The following is a 27,848-nucleotide window of genomic DNA, read 5'->3' as shown; positions in this document are numbered from 1 at the left end:
ACTTTTTAAACACCCTTTTGTCCTTAATGATTCCCTCTAGTTCAGAACACGACACTGCATGTTTAGTTGTTGATATGATTTCAGTTTCATGTTGACATCAAACAAAAGTATGAAATGACATGAGGGAATTTTTTCTTCTTCATGTAGGCTATTTAAATAATTCCACTACTTTCCCGTCTTTTTAAAATCTCCCTAATCAAAAAAAGCAATGACATCATCCTCTAAGTGACATTTTGTTGTTGTTAGAAAACAACGACACAAACATCAATATTAGCAAGATTTAATAAAATATGTGATGTTTTGTGGTAGCTGGTAGCCTATTAGATGGGTTGTCTCACTCAACAAAATGTTAATATTATGGTTAAATATCAAAATGAACTATGTCTAAAATGGCCCTGTTTCATACACTATTTCATGGTAAAATTTCTCTAAATTATAGCACCAAAATAGCACTGTTATTATAATTCTCGGTGTGGCAACTTAATATGACTCTAAAAATGCAATTAAACAGACTCTGAAAGTTTCCTATTCGGTCTGAAGGAAAATCTTAGGCCTATTTATTTTGATTTACAGTAACACTAATTTATATAGCCTACATGTATCTTGGTGGAAACATCATTAGTGAAAATCTAACATCTTCCTTATGACAGAGGCTGAGTAGAACATCATCCTGGATCAGCATCTTTTGTTAGTCCCAGAACATTGTTTCCTGTCACACAAACATATTATACCGCACATTAGCCATCATAAAATCATGAGGAAATGGGAGGGTTGGTAAAATGATTGTTCAAGCCCTACAATCCGAATTTTTATAAATGGGAATCCTGGCAAAATCCATCTCCAGTCATAAGGTGCTGCACAGGGAATATGGATGGTATCATATAGTGTTGTCAAAAATATCGATATTTCGATAAATATCGATACTGAAATATCTGAACGGTACCAATACTAATTTCCTGAAGTATCGATACTAGCCGAGCTGTCGCTTTCACTTCTCTCCAAAGGCGCGTTGACAAACACCACACACGCACTCGTCTCATTCGCTCTGATTAAATAGCAAAAGTGAAGTAAATGGGGCCGATCACACCTGACGCGTTTTTTGCAGTGAGAGGCGCCTATTTTAAATTGGTTTCCAGCGAGCGTTCTGCGCGCTGGTTATGCGCCTGCTGCGCCTCGCAGTTCTTCCGTTTTAATGATGAAAGCTAGTTGCTTGAGCGCCCGGAGAGTGCGATGATGGAGGATAAACTTGTGGTGCTCTCGTGGGTTACCAGGAGCTTAACGACTTCACGAACCGTAACTACCACAACGTTAACAGAAAGTAAATAAAGTTAATAAAAGGCTGATTTGACGTTTACTTGACTGACAGGACAGCTGTTTCAGTGGTTGCCGAGCAACATAACAAACGCAGCGCACTGCTCGTTCTGTGTGATGAGTGCTGTGTGCCTCGCGTGTTCGAACCTGAAAAACGCGTTAGGTGTGATCTGGGCCTAATATAGCAAAGCACCTGAAAGACCGACACCGGGATCTATATAAATTATTTCGAGAGGTTGGTAACTCTTCTCATTTTAACATTTCTGAAACATTAACCAAGATGGCCTAGTATTGTTGTTGATATGAGTGTGTGTTGTCTCGTTTTTACACCGTAATTCTTAAAGTTAATATAATCGGACTGAGAAATCTTAGACAAGTAACGTTAAATATTTTAACTGTGGTCAAATGTAAATTAACTTGTGCTTATTTAACTTTATTCAAAAATTAGTATTTAATTCTGCAATTTGCCTTATCTTATCATCAATTTGATTACACAGATACTAATTAAACTAAACTGAGCTATTGAATGACATCTTTGAATTCAATAATGCAATGCCTTTAACTGAAAATGTAATGTTTTATCTTATTATTATACATTACTGACACTCTATCCTCCAATTTGATACTGTTAAGTGCTTTGACACAATCTGTAGGCTATTGTTAAAAGCACCAATAGCATTGTTTTCGCGTGTAATGCACACACGTTTGCATTTAAATCTGTTCATCAAAAAACGTTAATGTATTAACCAGCATTAATGCTTTTGAACCAGTGCACTACTTCAGGACATTTGTGTTCATGTAAAATATACCTCATTGTCATGTTCTAGACTTGTTATATTTAGCTTTAAATAAAAAAATAAAAACTTAATATTGTGGCAGTTTTTTTCTCCGTGGTATCGAAAATGGTATCGAATATCGATATTTTTCAAGGTATCGTATCGAAGTTAGAAATTCTAGTATCGTGACAACACTAGTATCATAGCAACACACAGGGAGGATGTTTATTTCAAACTTCTGAATTGTATCTACTTTCTCATGCAGCTTTTCATGTGTTAGCCAAATAAATTCACCCACTGAGTGGGCTCAGATTTCCTAATATGACTCATTTGATTTCTCTTTATTAAGGCATAAAGACTTGAAAACAAACAAGAACAGAAAGTACTGTACCGATCCATGGAGAGTACTTTATATTACACTACTAAACTAATTCATTGATCACCACAGACCAATTTAACGTGACAGCATATGTTAAGATAACAGTTATCATTCATAACTTGGTCATCTCTTACTGTTCAATTCCAAAAAGCCAATGGGATCAAAATCTACCAGACTACAGCAAATGGCCTTTCATTTACCACCAGGAATGTTATTCCCTACTATACTCTGGGGAAACAACTGCTTAATTCATAAAGAATGTGAGGAAGGTTCAGAATGCTGGGAGTACATGATATCAGAGCTGGAATCCACATGATTACATTCTCTTTCTTGTAGTGGATTAAAGGATTCTGTAAAGAATGCAATGGCTGCAGAATGTTCTGTGTGTCAGACATTGCCGAACAAAGGCAAAATCCAACAGTGTCAAAACCCTGACGATCTGTTTGGAGAAGAAACAATTCTTTTCCGACATGGCAAACAGTAAGATGACAGATTACCATGGTCGCATCAGTGGGCAAATACACTGGGTAGGTCCAGCAAAATACTCTCATTAACACACATACTTTGAGATAAAATACTATTAAGGATATCTATATTGATATATATACTTGATAGATACTCAAGAGTAAAATTACAAGAGGATTTCTTTATTCTAAAGCCAAATGGCCATACAGTTGCCTTAGAAACAACCTCCTGCTCTGCCTCCTCCGCGCTTACTGTATGTCTAAGCGTCAAGTAGGTAAGTTGGTATCTGTAGATCATGATGGAGAAGGAAAGGGAGGTTTGTGGTGGGTGTAAGGGAGGCTAACAATACCTCATGAACATAGAGATGCTGGCGGCGGCTGAGGGCGGATTTACTAGCTGTCCATCAGTCTGTGAATTCTGTAGGAGAGAAGGTCACAAAGTTGGCAGATTACGGTCTCAGGCTGCCCGATACAGTTAAAACCAGAGCATAACATGGACTGACAAAACTAAAAGGTGAATAAAAACGTAACATACAAGATGATGCCCAGCAAGCAATAGCCGTCATTTCACCGTCTAGGTTAACTGTATCTATAGTCTGGCTATGAGTAACCCACTTCTAGCCAAAATAGCCTTGAATTTGGTTAATGTCGTTTTTTTTACCAAAATAACTTGCGAGATGTATGATATTCCATCATGTAAGCAAAGTTAACAGTGATAAGGCGTTTGGTTTAATTTCTTTGACACGTTCAATGCATAGCTTGTGCGTAGGCACGATTGATGACTAGTCTAATCTTGGGCTATGGTTAGACATCTATTACATTTTCACTGACAGCCCAGATTTTGCCTTGTTTTAGCCTAGACGTCAGGGCTGTGTTTGGACGGCTATTAGACGTCTTTTAAACGCAAAATTGCTTGCTGGGTGGCCAAGAAAAATACACACTTTTCCTAATAAATTTGTATAAAATTTCACCTAAAGACAACAAAACAATATGGACATACTATTGGACACTGACAGCCAAACAAAAATTCAAGAGATGACTGTAAAAAAAAAAATAAGGCACAAATTGCAAAACAACTTTTATTTGCTATCCCAAAAATGGCATTACATAAAAAGTTTAGTCGTTACCCTTTATGTATGAAACCACTTTTTAGTATTATGGTACATTTTAAAAACAAAAAGGTCAACAACCTGTGCAACCCTGTTCAGAATCTTTTCAAAAATGGTCATCCAATTTTTACAATGATAACAGAACAAACTACAATATACTGAAATGCAAATGACACACACATTTCAAAACATGGCAGGAACGCTTCCATTTAGTTATTAAAAAACAGTTTCAGTCAAAAGAGAATGACGGAATATCCATTTCAAGTCACTTGGCTTTTGGTACCTCTGCACCACATGACTGTATACCGGAGGTAAATTCTAGACAGGCTGTACGGACTTAGATTGACATTCAACTTTTCTCATTGCTAAATCAACTTCTAAGCAACATTATAAAATAGTATAAACATGATATTGAACTATTAATTACTCTATAATACTTTACTTACATTTAAAACAACAAAATAATTATATCAAACAATATAGTCTCTCAGTATGTGATTGGTCACAGATGATTTGAATTTTAAAATACATAATGTGCATTAAAAAAAACATTCCTATTTTATGTTACACTTCATATGAAACAGTTATTTGCTCTTTCATAGCTGGTGTAAACGGGTCAATATCATACTCGTAAACAAAACAAAAATATTCTGTACCGCTTAAGACAATATGGCAAATCAGTGCAAATTGAAGTCTGCTGGATTGGCACCTTGTATATTATACAGAGCTAAATTATCAAGCAGCCTGGCGTTAGGCTAGACAAACATTCCCTTTCTTTTAAATTAACAATGAAAAAACACAGTAATGTATCAGTAATGCATCTAACCAAATAACACCTTTACAACTTATTAAAAACAAATTTGGCAGACTGAACAAATCTAATGGCAGCATTATTGGCAAATCTGTTTAGCATAATATTCTAAGCCAAAAGTGTCAATATGTAGAAATGTCAATATATCTATTCATTTGAATCAGATGTGAATTAGTAAATGTTTTTTTTAAGTGTTTAAAAATAAATATATAATTCATGTTTTTTATATTCTACTCAGACAAGTTTTGAATCTAGTATGTAAGACGTTCATGCCTCATTTATTGTTCAATATGTTCTGTCTCGGATAAAAATAGAGACAAACATATCCTAGAGAAACATTTACTAGATGCTGTTCCATGTGATATGCCAGCCTGCCGAGGGTGAACAGATTCTTTATTTTGATTTGAAATGCTTGACGCACTCGATCTGATTCCTTTAGTAGATATTCCACAGGAATAGAAGCAGATTCATTTTTCAGTTAGAGATAAATAGTAGCAACCTCTGAAGAACTCACTCGAAAGCCCCTCGCAATTATGCCAGACTCATACTCCTGAGTCTCCTCGACTTTAGTTCCTGAGCAGTTACTGTGGTGATGGGGTTAAAGTTCACCCGATTCGGTTGCCGCATATTGTGAAGCGGTCGATCTCCAACAGATCTTTATTTGTGGTTCTGTGTTTAAGTTCAGTAGATTGTGGTGTCTCGCTGCTGCTCTCCTCTGGTTTAGGGGGAGAATCTGGTGGCGGATCACTGGTCACCTCAGTTACAGGGGGTGGAGCCGGGGGAAAAGGCTTCGCCCTGGGGGTCGGCTGTTTGGTGATGGAGGTGGAGGGCCGCTGAACTTCAGGTTCAGCTAAAAACAGAGGTAAAGAAACAAAGCAGAAAAGCAACATGATTCTTTGAAAACTCTCCTCCACACAAAACATCATGTGTTCAGAACAGAACGACAGAATGTCTGAACAATAACTTGAATAATCCAAACTGGTGTTACCTGAGGGTGGGGGAGATTTGGCAGGGTTGGCTTTCTTGGGAGTTTGCTTTGAGGTTTGAGCAGTCGGTCTTTCAAACAGCTTACCCTCCATGTTAGCTTCTTTCACATATCGACAGGATTTTCCCAGAATAACTATACTATTCAACACTTTCAGTGTTATCAATCTGCAGAATCAGACCACACAATTAAAAAGATTAAAGCTTGTTTCAGGCAAGCTAAACACAAAATATTGCCAAAATGTTATAAACTACTCCACAGAACAATTAGCGGAAGTAGCAGGTCAGACTACATTACAGCTAACCTCAATACAAAAGTTTGAGGTTGGAAAGATTTTTGTTATGCTTTTAAAGTCTATTATGCTCACCATGGCTACATTTATTTAATCAAAAATACAGTAAGAAGAGTAATTTTCTGAAATATTACAATTTAAAATAATTGTCTATTTTAATATATTTGAACAATTTATTCATGTGATGGCAAATCTGAATTTTCAGCATCATTACTCTAATCTTCAGTGTCACATGATCCTTCAGAAATCACTCTAATATGCTGAATTGGTGCTCAAGATGTTGTAAACAGATGTGCTGCTTAATATGTTTTGTGATAGCCATGGTACTTTTCTGTCAGGATCCTTTGATGCATAGAAAGTTCGAAAGACCAGCCTTTATTTGAAATGGAAATCTTGTGAAATGTTAGGATGGTATTTACTATAAATTATGATCAATTCAGTGCATCCTTGGCTGAATAAAAGTATTATTTATTTACATTACTGGCCCCAAATGTTGAACAATAATGTATAAAAAAAAGAGCCCTATTTTCACTACATGATTTGAAAACTATACTGGCACAACCACCTCTACTGAGAAATGTAGTTTGTATTTGTATTTGTACTACTTGTATTACTGCCCAAAACTGTTCTCAGAATCCGTTCACAGACTGTATGTTAACACAGCAGGAAAACAAAACATCAAACACTAGGTCTGTCGAGATTGGGTTGCACGGTGAGTTATGCGGTAAAAATGATACATTATGTGATGCCTACAATTAGGTAATTGATTTTACCCAAGATAAAAGAGGAGCAGACAGACAGATGAGAGAGCGCCCTGGATCTTCACTGAGCTCATCACCACCCGAATCAACTGAAGGAGATGAAAACAAAACCGTATCCTCAGTATCAGAATCACATATCAGTAATATATCATTTGTTGTTTAATGTGTCATTTTACAGTTTGGAATAAGCATGTTGGTAATCTAACAACATGATACTCTAATAAGCATCAAAAATACATAGTACACATATTGTTTCAAAGAGTATTTTTTGGCTAAAATTCAAATAAAAGAGTAGCTAAACAAGTGGAAAGATTTTCTCACCAGTACAGCAAGAGGCAAGGGAATGAAGCCCATCCTTCTCGCCACTGAATCGCTGTAGTCTGTGTACGCCTGTCCGTGAATAAACCACATTTGTATTCTATTATTTTCTAACTTTTTTTTTGCCATTTTATGCTGTTTACAGATACTAGTGCGTTCAGATTTCTTTTTCAAATAGAAAGCATTTACAAATACCTATGATTACATATTACATTCACAAATCAGACAATAAATGATCACTTACATTTTGTTGTCGACTGCTGACAAGTTCAAAGGCCAAGCTGGCTTTATATTCACTGTAGACCTTAAGAACATGATGGAAATGAAGTGTTAATATGTGGTGCCTGTGTTTCTGTATATTTTAGTGCAATTTATGGCCCGGTCTAGAATGGCACACTTGATATGTACTTGTGGTCTTGAGATCGATTATCTTTGAAAAACAAATTACAAATCTGTGGCTCTCACATCAGCTGTGATGTCATTGAATTTTGTGATGAAGGCATGCTTGACGATGTCAACCGCAATTTCAGACAAGATTACCATGAAGACATCAGGAAGCAGAACCCAGAGGTGATCTGCAAGCAATATCAACACTGTTATTAGATTAACCAAGCATTTTTGAAATAGTAGGTTATGTAAGTATCACAGTCATTATAAATCTGACTGGATCTGCCTCATAAAGATGCCAAGGACCCAAAAGCTTCATTCTGGCACTACAATAAACCAACTACTAGACTAAAATGAAAATAGATTCTACTTTAAAAATGTCTGCCTTTTGAATCAAGAATAGTTTTAATCTTAAGAGTTTTAATAATTAAGAGTCATAATCAAGACCTGAGTTCCATGAAAACTGCTCCATGTTTCTCAGGCACACGATGAGGAGCAATACGTAATTGGTGAACCGTTCCTTGATATCTGTAAGACAGAAATATAAACCCAACACATGAGCAACAATGTCTGCACATCTTATATATTATATCCTCAAAGCCACTCTCTCTGCAAAATGTGAGGGGAAACCACGGTCAATAAATAAAGCTTTTAGATAGTAGGACTTCAAAGGATGGTAATCCGTACGACGCGTGCAGAACTTGAGGATTTCTTCCAGCACAAAGACTTAAATGGACGACCACAAGACTTAGTGGCCATTTGAAGGTGGGGAGAGAGTAAACAGCGGAAGGCAGAATAGGTGCTGATTACAGTATTCATAAAAGGATGGGCTCTGTAGGAAAGAGGACCTCAAACGCACCACAGCCTGTCAGCATCTCACAGAGCGTTATCAAAAAGCTCTTGTGAGCTTTGATTAGCATTTCAAAAAGATGCTATCATGTTTCTGAGTAAGCCCACACACAACTTCACCTTGCTTGTCGATCAAAGAGTCTCTAAGTGATTATAATAACGTACAGCTTGGTAGTAATTTTGAATAACCAGAACTGACGCACACTGCTGTAATATTTCCTGACTGTGTATAATCTACATTAAAACCATGTGTTGCACAAACAAAAAGGGTATGACCATTATTTTTTGGACATTTTGCATGGTTATAACAAAGTATTCTTTGCAGCAACTTAAATAGCATGGTACATGAACATCATAAATCAATTTCAGCCATTTCAGCAGTAATCATTTTCATATGATCCTTGAAATCATTCTAATATGCTGAAGTGGTGCTCAAGAAACCTTTCTTCTTATAATCTATATTGAAAATAGTTGTGCTGCTTAATATTTTTGTGGAAACATGGAAACTGTGACACATTTGTTTTTCTATGATGAATAGAATGTTCAAAAGAACAACATTTATTCAAAATGGAAAACGTTTGAAGCATTATTAATGTCTTTACTGTCACTTTTGATTAACTTAATGCACCCTTGCTAAAAACAAAAATTAATACTCTTATTAATCAAGGGTGCATTAAGTTGATGAAAAGCAACAGTATATATATATATAAAACTTGGTTTTTAAGACTCACCGCTGTTAGACATCTGAAAGAGGTTGTTCTTCTCAAATTTCTTAAACACACTTCCCTTGATTTCCACAAACTGAAACATGAACACATGCCTGTAAAAACCATGATTACACAATTCTAAATGTATATAGTGACAATAGTTCTTGAACTGAGATTTAAAGATTCTGCCGTTTGCAGAATGAGTTTGTGTGTGTGAACACTTACGTTGTTAGACATCATAATTGTGAGTAGAGATTTATTATGGGAGTTGAAGGCCACATTTAAAGTAGAGGCCTGGACCATGATGAGAATGGCATGCAGAACTGAGACAAATATTCACTGAGGAAAACAATTATATTGAACTACTTTTGTCATGGATATTATGTTATGGTGCTACAAGTTGCAGTATATTGAATCAGATTCAACAGAATATTATTTATATCAGAATCTTGAAAGTTCAGACAGGACATTCTGTTTTGATAAGAAATATGACCAGGGTTTGTGGAAATCGCTAAATTACAATTACAGCACACCTCTTTCAACATTAATATAGAATTAAAGAATAATAAATTATGACACATCATGAAATATTTGATCAAATGGGTTCTAATACGCATTATCAAAATTGTCTCAAGTATCCTAAGCACTGTAGACTGAAAAGGATACACACATAGAAGACAGCCATGAAAAAATGAGGGATAACTCCAATGTGGGCTCTCTTCCGTGACTTTGGCTCAGTGGCCGTCCAGTAGAGAGCGTCCAGAATGTCTTGCCCAAAAGAAGAGAATAGACGGTCTGCCACCTGAGAGATGAAATAACACAGATATTGAACAGACCCTGATGTCGTTCGAAAGCTGCATGCTGCTTTTTGTTATATATAAATGCTGCGAGAAAAGTTGTTCATGTGTTCAGAATACAGGTTTGAAACAAACTAAGTCAAGGCAAGTCAAGTCAAGTTTATTTGTATAGTGCTTTTTACAATACAGATTGTATCAAAGCAGCTTCACAGTATTAAATTTAAATAATACAACAAAGTTTATTTCAAGAGGAATTTATTGATTGATAAAATTAAATTAAATATCCCCAAAATATCCCCAACTGAGCAAGCCAAAGGCAACAGTGGCAAGGAACCGAAAAACTCCATCAAGTGACCTAATGGTGTCCTAAAACTCCATCAGGTGACCTAATGGAGAAAAAAAAAACCTTGGGAGAACCCAGGCTCAGTCGGGGGCCAGTTCTCCTCTGGCATTTATGAGCTAGAGGCCGGATTGTAGTTTGAACTGTGGGATTATATGAATGCCTGGCTGAAGAGATGCGACTTTAATCTAGTTTTAAACTGGGAGAGCGAGTCTGAGCAACGAACAGTATCAGGAAGACTATTCCAGAGTTTTGGAGCCAAATGTGAAAATGCTCTCCCTCCTTTGGTGGTTCTGAATATCCTAGGTATGACCAAAAGCCTTGAATTTAGTGATCTTAAAGAGCGCGATGGATTATAGGGCGATAGAAGATCCGTTAAATAGACTGGAGCTAAGCCGTTTAGGGCTTTATAAGTCAGTAGCAATACCTTGTAATTAATACGGAACTTTATAGGTAACCAATGCAGTGATGATAAAATCGGTGTTATATGATCATATTTTCTTGATCTCGTAAGAACTCTAGCGGCGGCATTTTGGACTAACTGTAGCTTGTTTATTGAGGATGCAGGACAACCAGCTAATAAGGCATTACAGTAATCCAGTCTCGAGGTCATGAATGCATGAACTAACTTTTCTGCATCAGAAACTGATAGCATATTACGTAGCTTAGCAATGTTTCTAAGGTGGAAAAAGGCTGTTTTTGTAACATATGAAATATGATTTTCAAAAGACAGGTTGCAATCGAGTATAACACCCAGGTCTTTTACTGTAGCGGATAAAGTAACAGGACATCCTATGATGTTAAAGTTGTATTGTGCGAGGTTTTGTGGGCGGTTTTTTGAACCGATAAGTATTACCTCTGTCTTGTCTGGATTTAATAAAAGAAAATTACGCGTCATCCAATCTTTTATATCTTTAACACACTCTGTCAATTTGGAAAATTTAGCGTTTTCATCCGGCCTTGATGAAATATATATTTGAGTGTCATCAGCATAACAATGGAAACTAATTCCATGTTTCCTTATAATATTTCCAAGTGGCATCATATATATTGAAAATAACAGAGGGCCTAACACAGATCCCTGCGGCACTCCATAGTTTACTGGAGTTATGATCGATTTTTCTCCATTTAAATAGACAAAATGGTAGCGGTCAGATAGGTATGATTTGAACCAGCTTAGTGCTTGTCCTTGAACACCAGTATAATTTTGTAGTCGATCTAAGAGTATTGTGTGATCTATAGTATCGAACGCAGCACTAAGATCAAGTAAAACTAGTATTGAGATACAGCCTTGGTCAGAAGCTAAAAGTAAATCATTTGTGATTTTAACACGTTTCAGTGCTATGATGCGGTCTGAATCCAGACTGAAACTTTTCATAGATATCATTTTGTTGCAAGAAAGAGCCCAGTTGAGCGGACACCACTTTTTCTAATATTTTAGACATAAATGGAAGATTTGAAATGGGTCTATAATTTGCTAGATTATTATGATCTAATTGCGGTTTCTTAATGAGAGGTTTTATAACTGCCAGTTTAAATGTTCTTGGAACATGACCTAGAGATAAAGACGAGTTAATAATATTGAGGAGAGGCTCTTCCACTACAGGTAACACTTCTTTCAGTAGTTTAGTTGGTATAGGATCTAATAAACATGTTGTTGTTTTAGATGAAGTGATAAGTTTATTTAACTCTTTTTGTTCTATAGTTGTAAAGCACTGTAATTGTTCTTGCGGGGTGATAATTGAAGCTGAATTATAAGGCGCGATTGAAGATTGAACGTTTACAATTGTGGTTCTGATGCTTTCTATTTTCTCAGTGAAGAAGTTCATGAAATCATTACTACTGAACTGTAACGGGATATTTTGTTCGGGTGACGTCTGTTTATTTGTTAGTTTAGCCACGGTGTTAAATAAAAACCTTGGATTATTTTGGTTGTTTTCTATTAGTTTGCGGAGGTGCTCAGCCCTGGCCGCTTTTAGGGCCTTTTTATAACGTGACATACTGTCTTTCCACGCGATTCTAAAGACCTCTAAATTAGTTTGTTTCCATTTACGCTCTAAAATACGGGTTTCTCTCTTTAAAACATGCGTAGTATTGTTATACCATGGTGCTTTATTTTTCTCTCTGACCTTTTTTAATTTAATAGGTGCAACCACATCCAATGTTCTAGAGAGAATGGTGCTCATAGTGCTAGTTAGTTCTTCTAGTTCATCTGTTTGTTTGGGTTCAGGCAGCAGCTGAGACAAATTAGATAAGCAATTTGAGAAATTATCTATGGTGGATGGAAGGATTGTTCTGCCTGGTCGATAACGCGGCGCTGCATGACATATTACAGCAGTACGTAATATGCAAGTTACCATGTAGTGATCAGTGACTTCATCACTTTGTGGAATGATATCTATATCGGTTGGATCGGTTCCATGTGATATAATTAAATCGAGTGTATGATTAAGACGATGTGTTGGTCCGGTGACGTTTTGCTTGACCCCAAATGAATTTAATAAATCTGTAAACGCAGCTCCTAACGCATCATTTGAATTATCTACGTGTATGTTAAAATCTCCAACAATTAATGCTTTATCGACATTGACTAATAGGTCTGAGAGAAAATCTGCAAACTCTTTTAGGAAATCAGCGTAAGGCCCTGGCGGTCTATATACGGTAGCCAAGGCTAGAGATAATAGTGATGTTTTTCTAACATCTAAGAGCGTAACATTTAGTACAAGTACTTCAAATGAAATAAACTTATAACCCGTTTTCTGAGTAACATTTAGAATATCTCTATAAATGGTTGCAACACCTCCGCCACGACCAATCAGACGGGGCTCATGCTTATAACAGTATCCAGGAGGAGTAGACTCATTAATACCGAAATAATCATTTGGTTTAAGCCAGGTTTCAGTAAGGCAAAGTACATCGAAGCTATTATCTGTGACAATTTCATTTACAATAACTGCCTTAGGTGTGAGTGATCTAATGTTTAGAAGACCTAGCTTTAGAAATAGTTTTTGTTTACTAATAGCAACATTTTCTGTTTTAATAACAATTAGATTTTTCCTAGATCCTGCATTAGATTTATTATTTGATCTCACTAAACGAGGAATAGACACGGTTTCTATGCAATGTTCTACACTAGTATTTATATCAGTTGAATTGGTGCAGCAGAGACTATGATTTGGACTTTTGGTTACTAGTCAAAGGGTATTTAACATTTTGGAGATGTTATCTGACAGAAGAGCCACGGGTTATAAGGATTTACTAAGTGTGGTTAGAGTTTTCATTTTTGGGTGAACAATTTCTTAAAAACATGATCCAAAAGAGCAGTTCGATACCTCCAGCATGTTGTAGATGATGTAGAGTTTGATGACCGACTGGCCGCGGATCAGGTGGTACATCATAGCATAGTCGACATAGTGCATCATGGAGTAACAGAGCACCATGATTAAACCTTTCAGCAGGTCACACACCTGAGCCGGCTGCAAGAACCGAGAGCCACTGGTAAAGCAAACACACAGCAGAAGTGTATTAAACAGGCCTGGGAGTCAGAACAAACTGCAGAGAAAGCTTACTGAATACATTAATTATAAATAAAACTTATGAGTTTACAAAATGAGGCCAAAAGCAATGATTACACACTAACACCACCGCAATGAAGAAAAGCTTTGGCTTTCTTTCAAACTAGAGAAACACACAGATGGGCATTTCTTCAACTACAGTCCAGGGACTAACACACTTGAATGTCACATCAGAATTAAAATGGCTTCATCATTATTTGCATTACAACGTCCAAGACTTCGATTTAAATAATTAATTATGAAAACCTATTTGAATTTTTACAACGATAATGATGCAAACACATGAAATATTCAACGATTAGTGTGTGAAAAGGATTTACATGATTGTTTTTCTATGCATCTTAAAAAACAAAGTAGCAGAGTGTGAAAAGTGTGTTTAAAGTGAGTTAATAAACATCACAAGGTCAAAAGTGGCAGTAGTTGGAGAAAGTCCCAGATGGAGAAAAACATCAAGGCACAACTCAAAACCCATGCAGATGTCTGATGTATGGTCTTCATGTACAGACAATGAGAAAATATAACAAATATAACATCGGTTTACACTGACGTCTATCACACCTTGCTTAGTTCACAGTTAAGACACTTTCAGCAGTAGATAAATGAACAGAAGGTATCCGATTTATTTGAGGAGCAGAGCAGCGATTTAGAGGTGTGCAGATATCCTGCAACCAAGGTGTGGGAAGGAGAATAAAAAAGGAAAAACTTGACAGATTTTTCATTTTCACTTGAGGCATCACACTCCCACTCACGAGGATGAATCTACATAATAATCCTAAGGAAAACGGCAAGACTGAGAACTAGCAACAGAAAGCTGAGGAATATATACATATAGATACATGTATGTTTTTGATAGAAGTCCCTTATGCTAACCAAGGCAGAATTTATTTGATCAAAATGAAATATTATTACAATTTAAAAGGACTATTTTCTATTTTAATATATTTTATAATGTTATGTATTCATGTGACGGCAAAGCTGAACTTGCAGCATCATTACTCCAGTCTTCAGTGTTACATGATCCATCAGAAATCATTCTAATATAATAGGAAAAACTTCATATTATTAATGTTAAAAATAGTTGTGTGGCTTAATATTGTTGTGAAAACAGTGATACATATTTTTCAGGTTTCTTTGATAAATATATAAAGTTCAAAAGAACAGCATTTATTTGAAATAGAAATATTTTGTAACATCTTTACTGTCACTTCTGTTGGTGAAAATCAAGCTTTTAATGTTGTTTATCTGTCTATGTGTCTCCTTAAAACTGCAGTGAACCAAAGACAGTTTAAAAAAACGCGATTTGTAATCACTGGTGTTTCTGATGTCACAAACTACCTTGTAACCAATCATGTCAACGTGTGATCGTCAACGAGTGGATCTCTGAGCTGGTGGGAGTGAGTGGAGGCGGGGCTAATTTGTATATTTATAGAGCCACATATACTAATTGAGGCAAGGGTGTAGAGTTACATTCAAGCTATTTTAAGGCATGAAGAATTTTTGGTCCCACTTTATATTAAGTGGCTTTAAGTACTATGTACTTGCATTGAAAATGAATAATTTGGTACAATGGACTTATTGTGTACATACATGTTTTTACATTGTACTTATATTTTGGAAATACCTCCATTTAATTACAGCTGTAATTAATGTACGTAATTACATTTGTAATTATACTGTTGACTCTTCCCTTACACCTTAACCAACCCATACCACCAAACCTGTCCCTAACCTTACCCGTATCACACCTCAACAGCAGCTAAAGTGTTTTACAATACAACATGAACACAATAAGTACATTGTATTTATTTTTTATGTAAGTACATAGTACTTAAAGCCACACATTTTTTTCAAGGAAAAAACTTTTAAATAAGTCATTTTGGTGATCAAAGATGAGTTTTAAGGGATATAATTATTGACTACAGGGGGACTTTAAAGCATCCTTGTTAAATATTAGTGTTATTTATTTTTATGTATATATATTTAAATGACAAAGCAGAATTTCTTTACTTTCTGAGTATAACTGTGAAGCTCAAATACTACATTACCAAAATACATAAGAGAAACTATATTTGCCACTACAATAAACAATATAATGAAATAGCACAAATAAAATTCTTTGTATCTTTAAAATATTTACATTTTTACACAAGAAACTCATAGAAAGTATTCAAATGGGTGACAGCTGGGATATGAAATCTGTCTCTATGTAAGCAAAGACTGCGCACATACTGATATTAGCCTTTTATCTGCGAGAGCTTCTGCTTGTGCTACAGTGCCAGGCTTAAGTGTAAGAAGGCGTTTCTATTCTAGAATAATGTTGAGGTAATGAGATGCAGAATTTTAATGTTGACTGAGATGTTACTGTTCATTTGCAGAATTAAAACCAAAGGCTACTGAAAGGTCTCATCCATTGTGAAGGTAGGTCCTAAAAGTAGCAGTAAATTTAATCAAGATCTTACCAAAACAGGAGTGTGACTTGTAAGCTCTTCAATTATATTTAAATAGAAATATTTTTTAACAATCTCCTAGTGCTGGAGATATGACCGTGAGGTATTATACAATCTTAAAGTGTAGCTATGGATCTGAGGATCCAGTTAAACCTCTTTGCTGTTTGATAAAGCAAAGGGAAAAGCTGCTATGACTCGAGAGATCGTCACCAAATGCACCAGAGAGAGAAAACCCCCCAAATTTTAACAGTATAAACCAGCCTATAGTGGATTGCTGATGTGGCCACCAAGTTAGTCTAGCTTGTTGGTTATGGCAGGTGGTTAGACAACAAGATAAACCAGCTTAAACTAAAATAACTAAATTTACCAAACTATATTTTTTCTTTCAGCAGGATGGCATGTAGCACTTCAATGTCATCCAGGTGCCAGACACACACTCAAGTCACACTCTACAGAAATGAAACACAACCACTGCCAGACTAGAAACTTAACAGTTCAAAAACCACTTAACTTGCCAGAAGCTGACATTTAAAATTAAAATGACTGCACCGTCATATCGTAAGCTAAACCACTCACTGAAGAGAGTTATCATGGGCAGTGACATATACACCGTACCAAGCTGGCAAATGCTACAGTGACATGCTCGTTATGTAAAATACATGGATCAAACAGAATGAAGAATGGGTCACAGTCGGTGAAGCCAGGCGTCCTACCTGCTCCGTCTGCAATAAGGGCAAACGTTAGCGCTGAAGGGAGGAGGGAGAAGCACACATTAGGCACTTTACCGCACTCTGATATGAGGAAATGTCAATACACAATTGTTCATTATGAACATGGCATTATCAAAGCACAATGAGGAGAGAGCAAGATTTGGGGCTTCATTTATAAAATATTGCGTAGAAAGTGTCCTACACATCTTACGATCTTTCCTCCAATGTGCGTACATGTGATTCAGAGAACGAACGTACACAAAACGTGTCAATCTGATTCTGAAATTATTCACAATGCTTCGAACAACTTTTATCTGCAGTCGCAAATCTTTTCCAAGTAAAGGTGGGTCAATGCTAAATACACTAATTTCTTGTGTCTTGTTGTTTGAAGACACTTGGCTTCACTGCATTTATGATACTGTCCTTTATGATTGTTGTTTGTCAGATTGTAAAATGTGACACTCCGTAATTTACCTGTGAAATTGAAATGCTAATGTTAGCAATGTTTTTTCCACAGACGAAACTCTAGCTTAAAAGATTATAAAGATGTGCATATGGGTTATAACTTGTGGCAAGAGATGTGTATGCGTACATGTCAAATGGAGTATACCGTGAAAGGATACGTGTACAACTGTACATAAGTATACTTTGATACATATTACTACTTTAAGCTACTAAAATGCACCTTTAGGGGTAGGCAAGGAACAAAGTTGTAATTTTAAGGGTACTGCCCCATTGACAAGCTGTTTTTGCAAAAAATTTTGACAGTGTACTGGTCAAAAGTTTGGGGTACTTTTTTTTTTTTTAAGAAACACTTTTATTCAGCAAGGAAGCATTCAAATGATCAAAAGTGACAGTAAATACATTTCTAATGTTACAAAAGATTTCCATTTCAAATGAACGCTGTTCCCTAAAAAACCCTAAAAAAGTATGAGAGTTTCCACAAAAATATTATGCAGCACAACGTTTTCAACATTGCTAATAATGAGAAATGTTTCTTGAGCACCAAATCAGCATATTATAATGATTTCTGAAGACACTGAAGCCTGGAGTAATGATGCTAAAAATTCAGCTCTATATAATATAAAACAGTTATTTTAAATTGTAATAATATTTTACTGTATGTTTGATCATATAAATGCAGCCTTGGTGAGCATAAGACTTTCAAAACCATAAAAAAAAATCTTACCAACCTCACACTTTTAATGGCAGTATATCTTTTTGAAGATAGATGAGTTTTGTATGTGTGTGTGTGTGTGTGTGTGTGTGTGTGTGTGTGTGTGTGTGTGTGTGTTACCCAAGGCCGCAGCAAGGTATCGTCAACACCCTCAGGAAGGCCAGTAGAGTTCTCAGGGGCAGCAGAGTGAACACGTACAGAAAGGCATCCAGACACAGACAGACCCCGAAGATCATCAACTGTAGGAAGACACAAACAGAGCTGTTAGCACATGCACTCACATATGCAATATGCAAACCAGAAATCCATTTGTTTAGTCGCATTCGGTCATGTTATACAGAAACCGCACTGACATCATACTAAGAAACCCCTCGGCCCTGAATCCTGATGCGTTACATGCTTGAGCGCACCGAGGCGTGTAATGTGTTGAAGGAGGCTTTGAATATGTCTGCCAGCACTTCGTAACCTTAAAATATTTTTCATCTTCAGAAGGCACTCCTTCGTTTCAGAGAAAGACCATTAAGACTAAATTAAAACGTTAACATACACCACAAGCAACTGGCTCTTTAAAGTCTGAGTGTGAATCCTGAGGGACAGTTTTTACCAGCAGCAATAAAATAAGGAGTGCTTGTTGGGAGATAAACACAGACCACTAGAACCCTCTCAAAAAAAGGCAACGAAAATAAAAGGCCAATACTTTTACAGACCTCTCAATAAAACTACATATCCTTTATATGTCAGAATTTGTAATTACATTTACGGTTTCTCAAATTTTTTAGTTTAATAAATATTTTGCAATAATAACGTGAACTATACAGTTATGTAGCTCAGTAATCACTACACATTTTTAAACAAACAAATATGTAAAAAAATTTATAAATTATACCAACCAAAGTTTTCTAGAAAAAATGGTCTCAGAAGTAAAATATTTTTCATTACATTACATTGAAAGTAATACTTTTATTCAGCAAGATGCATTCAATTGATCAAAAAGTGACAGTAACAACATTTATAATGTTACAAAAGATTTCAATTTCTTTTGATCTTTCTATTTATTATAATCCAAAGAATCCTAAAAAACAAATGTATCTAATATCAATATCAATATCAATGTATCAAATGTAAATATATTAAGCAGCACAAATGTTTTCAACATTGATAATAATGAGATTTCTTCAGAACCAAATCAGGATATTAGAATGATTTCTAAAAGATCATGTGACACTAAAGACTGGAGTAACGATGCTGAAAATTCACAATTTTACCGATTTAATAACTAAATGCAGTCTTGGTGAGCGTAGGACACTTTTTACAAAAACATTTAAAAGTCTTATTGAGTGTTGGAACGGTAGTGTAAATATATGACAAAATTTTTGACAAAACTTCAGCTGTCATTAATAAAATCTCGAAATCCACTGTTGAAGTTTGCAAAGCATAAAAACATGGTCCACACTTTAGACTTTAGATTAGGGTCTAATTCTCACTATTTACCAACTATTAACCACGACTTTGGCTTCAATAAATTCCTAATTACTGCTTATTAATAGTTAGTAAGGTAGTTGTTAAGTTTATGGTATTTGGTAGGATTAAGGGATGTAGAATATGGTCATGTAGAATACGGCATTAATATGTGCTTTATAAGTACTAATAAATAGCCAATATCCCAGTAATATACATGCTAATAAGCAACTAGTTAAAAGTGAGAATTGGACCCTAAACTAAAGTGTTACCAAACATGTTGGGTAAACTAAAGTGGCAACAAAATACTGGTCAGTACGGTCAAGTGACAGTTTCATCAACCAGGGCCCATCAGCCATCTTTATAGTTGAGCCCTGCGAGATGATGGAAGCATCAGCCTTACCTGCTCAGAGAAAACACACTGGCCGACAGCAATCATTCTGAATGAAGGTGGATATCTATTACACAGCTGACATTGACTGAGTGGATGTTAGTTCCAGAAAAGCGTGTAAAATCGTGGCACACGGGAAGCAGCAAAGCTGGTTTTGGGTTGTATTGTCTTCAGTCTATCTGTACTGACCAGGAATCAGTAGTTCCAGATCTAGCCTCTCATCTGTGCACTGGAAACATAATGAACAAACTATTTCCAGGTGAGCACTTGACTGTCGTCTCACTGGTGTTTGGAGAGTTTGCTGAGCTCTTTCTAGGGTTTAAGGGGCGGTGCGACTTCAGGGTCACAGAGCCGTCTTTGTGTGCACATACCTCAGCTGTCAACATAACACACAAACCTGAGTAGTGCGAGTGTGATCCTGAGGTCTTGCTATGAGAAAATACGACATCTGATACACACTATATGAATCATTACCATAAGGCTAATAAAATAAATGTATTTGACCATCCTTCAAGGGTTATTGATTTCTTATTGATTAATGAAATTCTGTCATTAATTACTCACCCTCATGTCGTTCCAAAACCGTAAGACCTTCGTTCATCTTCAGAACACAAATTAAGATATTTTTTGATGAAATCTGAGAGCTTTCTGTCCCTCCATTGACAGCAACGTCATTGCAACTTTCAAGGCTCAAACTAACCCTTTCAATAACTCAATATCTGTTTTCAATAGCTCAATATCTCCATCTGGTGGCAATAAACACTTTTATTGTGTTTATTAAGGAAAGGTGAAAAAAACTGAAAAATGATCTTCAGAAAATTTGGACTAAACTGCTCAATTCATATGGATTAGTTTTACAATCTCTTTATGAACTTTTTGAAGTGTCAAAGATATAAAAAAATACCTTCATTTGTGTTCCGAAGATGAACAAAAGACTTACGGGTTTGGAACGAAGCAAGGGTGAGTAAATGATGACAGAATTAAAAAAATTTGGGTGAACAAACCCTTTAGCTATTTGGAAAAGTATCAATGCATGAAATACATGTGTTGTATTGTATTTGTATTTGAAAATGCAGCTATTTGTCCTCGGATTTACTCAATTCACATGGGTCACACTTCAGAATCGTTGCCATGCTGAGGTGCTCCTTTAGGTTCCACCTCAAAAGAAAGAAAAGAATTGTGGGACCCACCCTCTCCAGCTCTCTGGGGATCCTCATGCAGGTGTACACCCTTTCCCTCCGCTCCGTGTACTTGGCCTCGTTGTGCTCCAGGAAGTATCCCCTGGTCAGCTCGGCACACATGAACCTCAACAGAGACGGCTCGTCAGAGTCATCCAGGTCTATGGGGTACAGAGGAAATAAGGGGTTCAATGCTATTCAATTAAAGGCTTAACATTTAAAATGGTGATCATCATAGAATCATTTCAGCATTTCTGCAAAAATCTCAAAATTACAAACATAACATGCATAACAGACTAAATAATTATTACAATAAACTGGAAAGTGGTAAAAGAAATCAAGCATGCGAGTGGAGAGAAAAATAATAGTGATAGCAAGGCTAACTATTCAGACATTTTGACATTTTCGGCATCTGAAAAGTGCAAAGTCTGATGACTGCCTTCTCAACAGATAACAGACATTCTTTTATATCTATTTAGTAATGTCAATGCTCATGTTAACTTAAATATACAAGCTTACTGAACTTGGATATACAAGTAAAAACATTATTTGAATTTATAGAAAGCGCATACGACATTATCCCCCCCTCATAAGTTCAAGTCCCGAAGCTGGTTTCCTCATGTTAAGATGAGTTTGCACCCCTGATATGTCCTGCAACATTAGGCTACATATGCTGCATTTGAAAAGTAACTAGTTGCAATGCAATGATTTAAGTTGTAACATCAGATACTTGTAAACAGATTTGGGGGGAATGATTTTAGGATGCCCAAAATCACAATAAAAACAACGGGCATTCATGTATACCCCTAGATAGATAAAAAAAATAATAAAAAGTCAAATTTGTCCACTCATTGCAGTTCTTATCTTCTTTAGTCTTTGTAGCAAATACATATCCTCTAAATAGGGCACATTTAGAGGACACCCTCGGTCAGCTTTTAAGTGCACATTTCTCTCTGGAACTGTTTCTAACCCCATGTTTACTTTGGAACAGAACTAGACAGGCTGTTTAAGAGAAATTATTCGAAGACCTCAAATGACCCACTCAGGCTCCCCATGAGCACTTTAGACTAGACACAGAGACTAGCAAAGTTGATATCTGAATGAATGCAACAACATATCTGCGTTCTGTAAACATTAAATTAACACAATTTAGAACTGGTTTCAGTGACTGCTTAGTATTCACCTAAACATCATTGTAAACGCTTTAGATGTGACCACATAAAAAGACTGGCATATCCATTTAGTATAATCAGATAAACTAAAGCCACGCTGGAAGCAAAAGGCGAAGGTCAGTTGACAGATGCTCAAGCTCACCTGAGTGCTCGTGCTGCTCGTCTTTAACGGCGGGTTTCTCGTAAAATCCGATAGTTTCCGTCATTTTCGCTGCCGACCCAGATACGTTTGCCCTCCTCGATATCGCTGCATCACCCCAGGAACATTTGACCCTTTTGTGGTCGTCATTTTCGGAATCTTTTTCGTCTGACGTCCCGACACCCAGCGAATCCGCCATCTTCGCTGTGGCGTCATCAAACATTGTGCACACGTGATATTGATAAACAGTGCACAATTGCGATCAAATAAAAGTATGCAGAATAAGCACGTTATAGAAATATCACAGAAGTTGCAATAGAAATTATAGCACACAAATAACTTATATATACTTAACTCGAAGAAGTTTTCACCCAAAAAAGAAATGTAATTTATTTACTGAAAATGGATACATTTAAAAATTGAAATGTATATATATATTTTTTAACACATTAATAAATATACAAAATAATACAAGCAGGAACATAATGCATTTTTAAGTAAAAATGTTTTACTGCGTGCTCAGTGTGTGATATTGAACACAGGGTGGCGCTATTGGGACTTTCTTGAGACTCTACAAGAGGAAGAATGAAGAGCACACTGGAGATCAGGAACTCAGGAAGATTGTAGACTGTAGTCATAAACATAAGTACTTCGACGAGAGATGTGCAGCGGTAGCCTATTCCATAAAAGTCAGGTCGGAGCAACACACACACACACACACACACACACACACACACACACACACACACACACACACACACACACACACACACACACACACACACACACACACACACACACACACACACACACACACACACACACAGAGCTTAGAAGTGTGGGACAAAGTAAACCTTGAGTAAGAGGGGGCAGAAATATTGATGCAAAAAGTTTTGTAAGCACAATTTATTGGCACACAAAATGGCAAAGCATACATAGAAGAGTTTTGGATATGACACAAAAAACACCTCTGCTAAATATTTTACAAACTGTGCAGAGTTTCAATAATACAAGGATAAAACGGTGGGTGGCTGATATTGTGTCTTGTCATTTTGTTGGTTTTGGAAATATCTCGGGCTTTGAGAATATTCAGGAAATAAGTTTTGTAATAAAGTACAGAAACAAAGAAACTAATTAAAAAAAGAAATATTTGGCTCTTTGTCATCATCATCATCATCCTCCTCCTCCTTTCAATAATTAAAGCACACTGTATGCAACTTTTAAAGGGACTTAAAAATCCAATGTACAGTATATGGAAAAAGGTGCGTGTATCTAGCTACATAAATTACATAAAGCTGTATAAACATGATCACATAACTTGCTGAAAGGGCACTGCATTTTGATGAAATGATGATTTTCAGATAAAAGGGCTGTTTTCATACGTATTAAAAGCAGTGTGAAGCTTTCCATAATGAATGTTATTTCAACTCATTTAAACCTAATGAACAGAATATTTGTGGCTGGATTTACAGTAATCTGTATTTAACATTCTCATTTCTCAGTATGGTGTTCATTCCTGAGTATGAAATCCATTATATATTAAAAAAAAAGTCAAATAATTCGTAAATGTCAAAACAGCTGTCGTTTACGTCAAGGTTTGTCGACTTCAATGACATCAGATGAAGCAGAATGCATTTTTACTGTCGAAGTCAAAACCCTGGTTACTGTGCTTTCAAACTGATAACCAAAGTCCAGCATGACCTCAAAAGTCTGGCAATAAACATGTTACAGATTTCAAAATGTCATGCAGAAAAATAACGTATTCCATTTTGAAATGAAGTCAATACTGGGAGAGAGACGAAAGATGGACAAATATGCGTTTCATATGTGCCTGCCTGTCAAAAAAGTAACTCCTTATCTTGATGGTACAGTACAAGGAGAACACATAATAGTCACAAATTAATAAAATAACACATTGACTCTGAAATCAAATAGGAATATTTGAATTAAAGTACAATCTGTAAATGGTAACTGCCAAAGTTTTTTCTTCTATACAAGCTGTCTTTGTTAATACAGTCTGTTGTGTTGAAGAAATGCTTGGCGGTTCACTTTTAATTGAAAGCAGAGGGAAGAAGACAATAGCCAAACGAATTTCCAATAAAAATGCAAATGTTCAGGGATTGGTCTCGGTGGATGCCTCTGCAGTTCCAGTCTTCAGTTAGAGGACAGCCAACATGACCATCTCTTCAGCATTGGTTGACGTTGAGTGTGGTTGCCAACTGAAGTCATTATGGAGATATGTGATGAACTGCGAGACAGACGGTAGTTTTTATTTTTACATTGATTATTGGGCTAAAGTTGTCCCAAATTCAGGTCACTGTTAATTCAGACCTCATTCAGCCTTAATAAAGTCAAGTTCCTCCAAGAGTCACATTTCTTGCGCTGCTTTGTAGCCTAGCTAGATGATTTAAAAAAAATCCAGTGAGCAAATATTGCTGCCAAAGTTTGGTCAGTGAAGTTCCTAAATGTTACCCAAAATACGGAGTGGAACCATCAGTAACACCATGACATGGGATTTACATCATCGAGGGTAAAAAGTGAGGTCAGAGAGAGAGAGAGTGCGCCGCCCTGGTGGTTTAACGGGACATTGCGCATGTTGTCTCCTACTGAGAGGGCTGCGAGGCCGTACTCTCGGGCTTGCTGTCCTGCCCTGTGGGCGGCTTGCTGTTCCAGGGACTGTTGTTGCCGAGTGCCGGCGAGCTCGTGAAGTCGTCGTCATCGTCCAGACCGTTGGTGGCGTCGTATTGTGTGTTTTCTAGCCGCGTGATCAGACGCTCGTCCTCATCGCCAAACTCCCCGCCCATTAGAGTGGGCTCACCTACCACCATCACGTCCTGCAATAAATACAGTGACACAGTCAACAAAAGAACAACAATATTAAAGACAAGTTTCATACTTGTGAAGAAACTTTGGGTACAGATGAAGAGAAATCTATCTGTAACAGAAACGAGATCAACACTAACAATGTTGGACAGTGACCAGTAATCCCTAATAAAATAAAATATTTAATCTAGGGTTGGGAAATATGCATATTTATATACATTATTAGTAACATCATATTTAAAAAAATTATGTATTAAATATAGTATATTAAACATATATTCAATTAAATATATAAAGATTAGATGTGATTAATTGATTAAATTGCGATTAATTAGTTACAACCTTTTTAAATTGTATTTTAATGTGCTAAAATAATATGTGTGTGTGTGTATATATATATATATATATATATATATATATATAAAAAATTTAAAAAATTAAAATTAAATGTATACAATATACAAACATTATTTAAAAATATTATATATTAAATATACAGACATGATTAATTGCAATCAATTGTGTGATTAATTAGTTACAATTTTTAAGCCATTCACAGCTTGACAATATCAGACCTTTGTTTTAGTGCAGCACAAGTCATCTGTTCTTTCCTCTCTCTCTCTCTCTCTCTCTGAATTCTCAGGCTCAACTGATCAGTTAACTGGAGCACACGCTTCGTTGATCGTGTGTCGACACGCTGCAGCACGGGAGCTCTTTATCTCTACCTGTCTGCCTCTTTGTCTGTTCCTCTAGCTCCCATTCTGAGTCTGTGTATGATTGCCCACCGTCCAATTGTCTCATATTGAAGGGGACAGAATATTAGATCCATATGGGACAGAACCACATCAGCATACGGAAGTTTAGGAGCCCCACAATCCACATGAGTGAGCAAACACAAATGAGACACACGGATGGAAACTCAAACAATATTTGTCTTATAGGTAAGAGAGAGAGTTCAACAGATAATTTGAGTCCCAGCATTAGCATCGGGGAAGTGAATTTGCATTTAGCGTGGTTATAGTAGACTGCGTTCATATCCGTTTTGCTGAGACGCATTAATGTGGGCAAATATAAATGACATGTGCATTTATAATCAGACACCAATCAGTCAAAATGCAAAGTGACTAACCGTAAATATAGGCTGACCAAATTATTACTACAAGAAGAAAAAATGCACATGGAAATAAATGAGGAGTACAAATATATTTTTAGCACTTTTATTTGTTATCTTTTTGCACTTTGTACTGTTAATCAGAATATTCTGATGAAATGCAGAGAAACCTAGTCAAATGAATGTGCATTTTTTTCCACTGGATTTGTTGCTTTTAATTAAAATGTCTAAAATACATTTTAAAATACATTTCTTTTCCATTTGTTGCTTTTAATTAAGATACATTTATCTAAAATACAAAGCATTAAAAAAGTTTCTAATGAAATATTAATGCAGTCAAGTTCTCAAGTGTTATAATTTGGGCGAAGCTAAACTGAAATGTGTGTAGTAGTGTGTGACACTTTAGTATGACATTAAATTTTTTTTTTTTTTTTTTTTTACAACAGAAGCAATGAAATTGAATGTCAGTGTGCCTATTAATCATTGTGATTGCATTTCAAATGCAGTTTTGCTTTTAATTCAAATTTCTGCAAATGGCAAACGTGCTATCAGCCCAGCAACACTTTAAAATAAGGTCAATTCGTAACATTAGCTTATGTAACAATCAACTAACAATGAACTTTACATCATTTATTATGGTGGCTATGCATACAGTACCGTTCAAAAGTATGAGGTCGGTACAATTTTTTTTATGCTTTCGAAAGAAGTCTCTTCCGCTCACCAATGCTGCATATTGTGAAATATTATTACTATTTAAATATTTTAAGCCATATAAATTGAAAGGGATAGTTCACCCAAAAATGAAAATTCTGTCATCAATTACTCCCCCTCATGTCGTTCCAAACCCATAAGACTGTCGTTCATCTTCGGAATGTAGTCACATTGTGACTTTTAATTTTTGGGTGAACTAACCCTTTAACATTAGTTAATGTATTGTGAACATTCATATTAACAATAGTAAATGCATAAATTAGCATTATTCTAGATGAATAAATGAAATGAACATTGTTAGTTCATGTTATCTAATATGCATTATCTAATAATGTTAACCAATTGAACCTTAAAAGTGAAGTGCACCTTGTTTTCCTGTTTATTTTCTGGTTTCCAGCTGTGCGAGTCCTCGTACCCTTCACACTCCTGGAGCTGCTCACTTTGCATAACCTGTCTCGTGATTCAGCTCTTTTACTGTTGCATCTGTGTTTATTTGAGCGATGACTCGTGTCGTTTCGTGAGGGGTTTGGCTGAGACCCCAGAGTCACTGTCAGTCCTTCCCACCCCTCTGCTTCTTAATTACTCTCATTCATTAAGGTGGGCTTTTTGACTAAATAACAATATCCACACACTGATTTGTCAATTTGCATAGCTAATTAAGTCATTAGCT

General features: G+C 36.1%; 2 protein-coding genes across 4 annotated transcripts in view; both read right to left on the bottom strand.

Annotated features, from left to right (window-relative positions):
- Nucleotides 1–3,995: 3,995 nt before the first annotated feature.
- Nucleotides 3,996–22,767, bottom strand: tapt1a (transmembrane anterior posterior transformation 1a). Of its 2 annotated transcripts, XM_082177867.1 has the most exons (15): nt 22,537–22,767; nt 21,235–21,383; nt 18,316–18,434; nt 17,022–17,054; nt 13,619–13,781; nt 9,816–9,951; nt 9,375–9,472; nt 9,174–9,243; nt 8,041–8,121; nt 7,672–7,781; nt 7,451–7,510; nt 7,210–7,278; nt 6,901–6,977; nt 5,839–6,002; nt 3,996–5,700 (listed from the first exon to the last, which is right to left on the bottom strand). In XM_082177867.1, exons 1-15 carry the CDS (start codon nt 22,754–22,756, stop codon nt 5,456–5,458), a joined length of 1,794 nt encoding a protein of 597 aa, XP_082033993.1. In that variant the 5' UTR covers nt 22,757–22,767; the 3' UTR covers nt 3,996–5,455. The 2 variants fall into 2 exon arrangements, with proteins under 2 accessions (XP_082033993.1, XP_082033994.1); XM_082177868.1 differs by lacking the exon at nt 17,022–17,054.
- Nucleotides 22,768–23,424: 657 nt separating this feature from the next.
- Nucleotides 23,425–27,848, bottom strand: part of ldb2a (LIM domain binding 2a) — a 58,745-nt gene continuing 54,321 nt past the window's right edge. For both annotated transcript variants that reach the window (XM_082177882.1, XM_082177881.1), the window contains exon 9: nt 23,425–25,367. In XM_082177882.1, the coding sequence (XP_082034008.1) occupies nt 25,137–25,367 (231 nt within the window). In that variant the 3' untranslated portion in view covers nt 23,425–25,136. The remainder of the gene's footprint in view (nt 25,368–27,848) is intronic.

Source organism: Leuciscus leuciscus, assembly GCF_965113295.1.
Source record: "Leuciscus leuciscus genome assembly, chromosome: 8".
Classification (NCBI taxonomy): Eukaryota; Metazoa; Chordata; class Actinopteri; order Cypriniformes; family Leuciscidae; genus Leuciscus; species Leuciscus leuciscus.
Note: the sequence above shows the minus strand (reverse complement) of the source record. Positions and strands in the feature narration are given on the sequence as shown.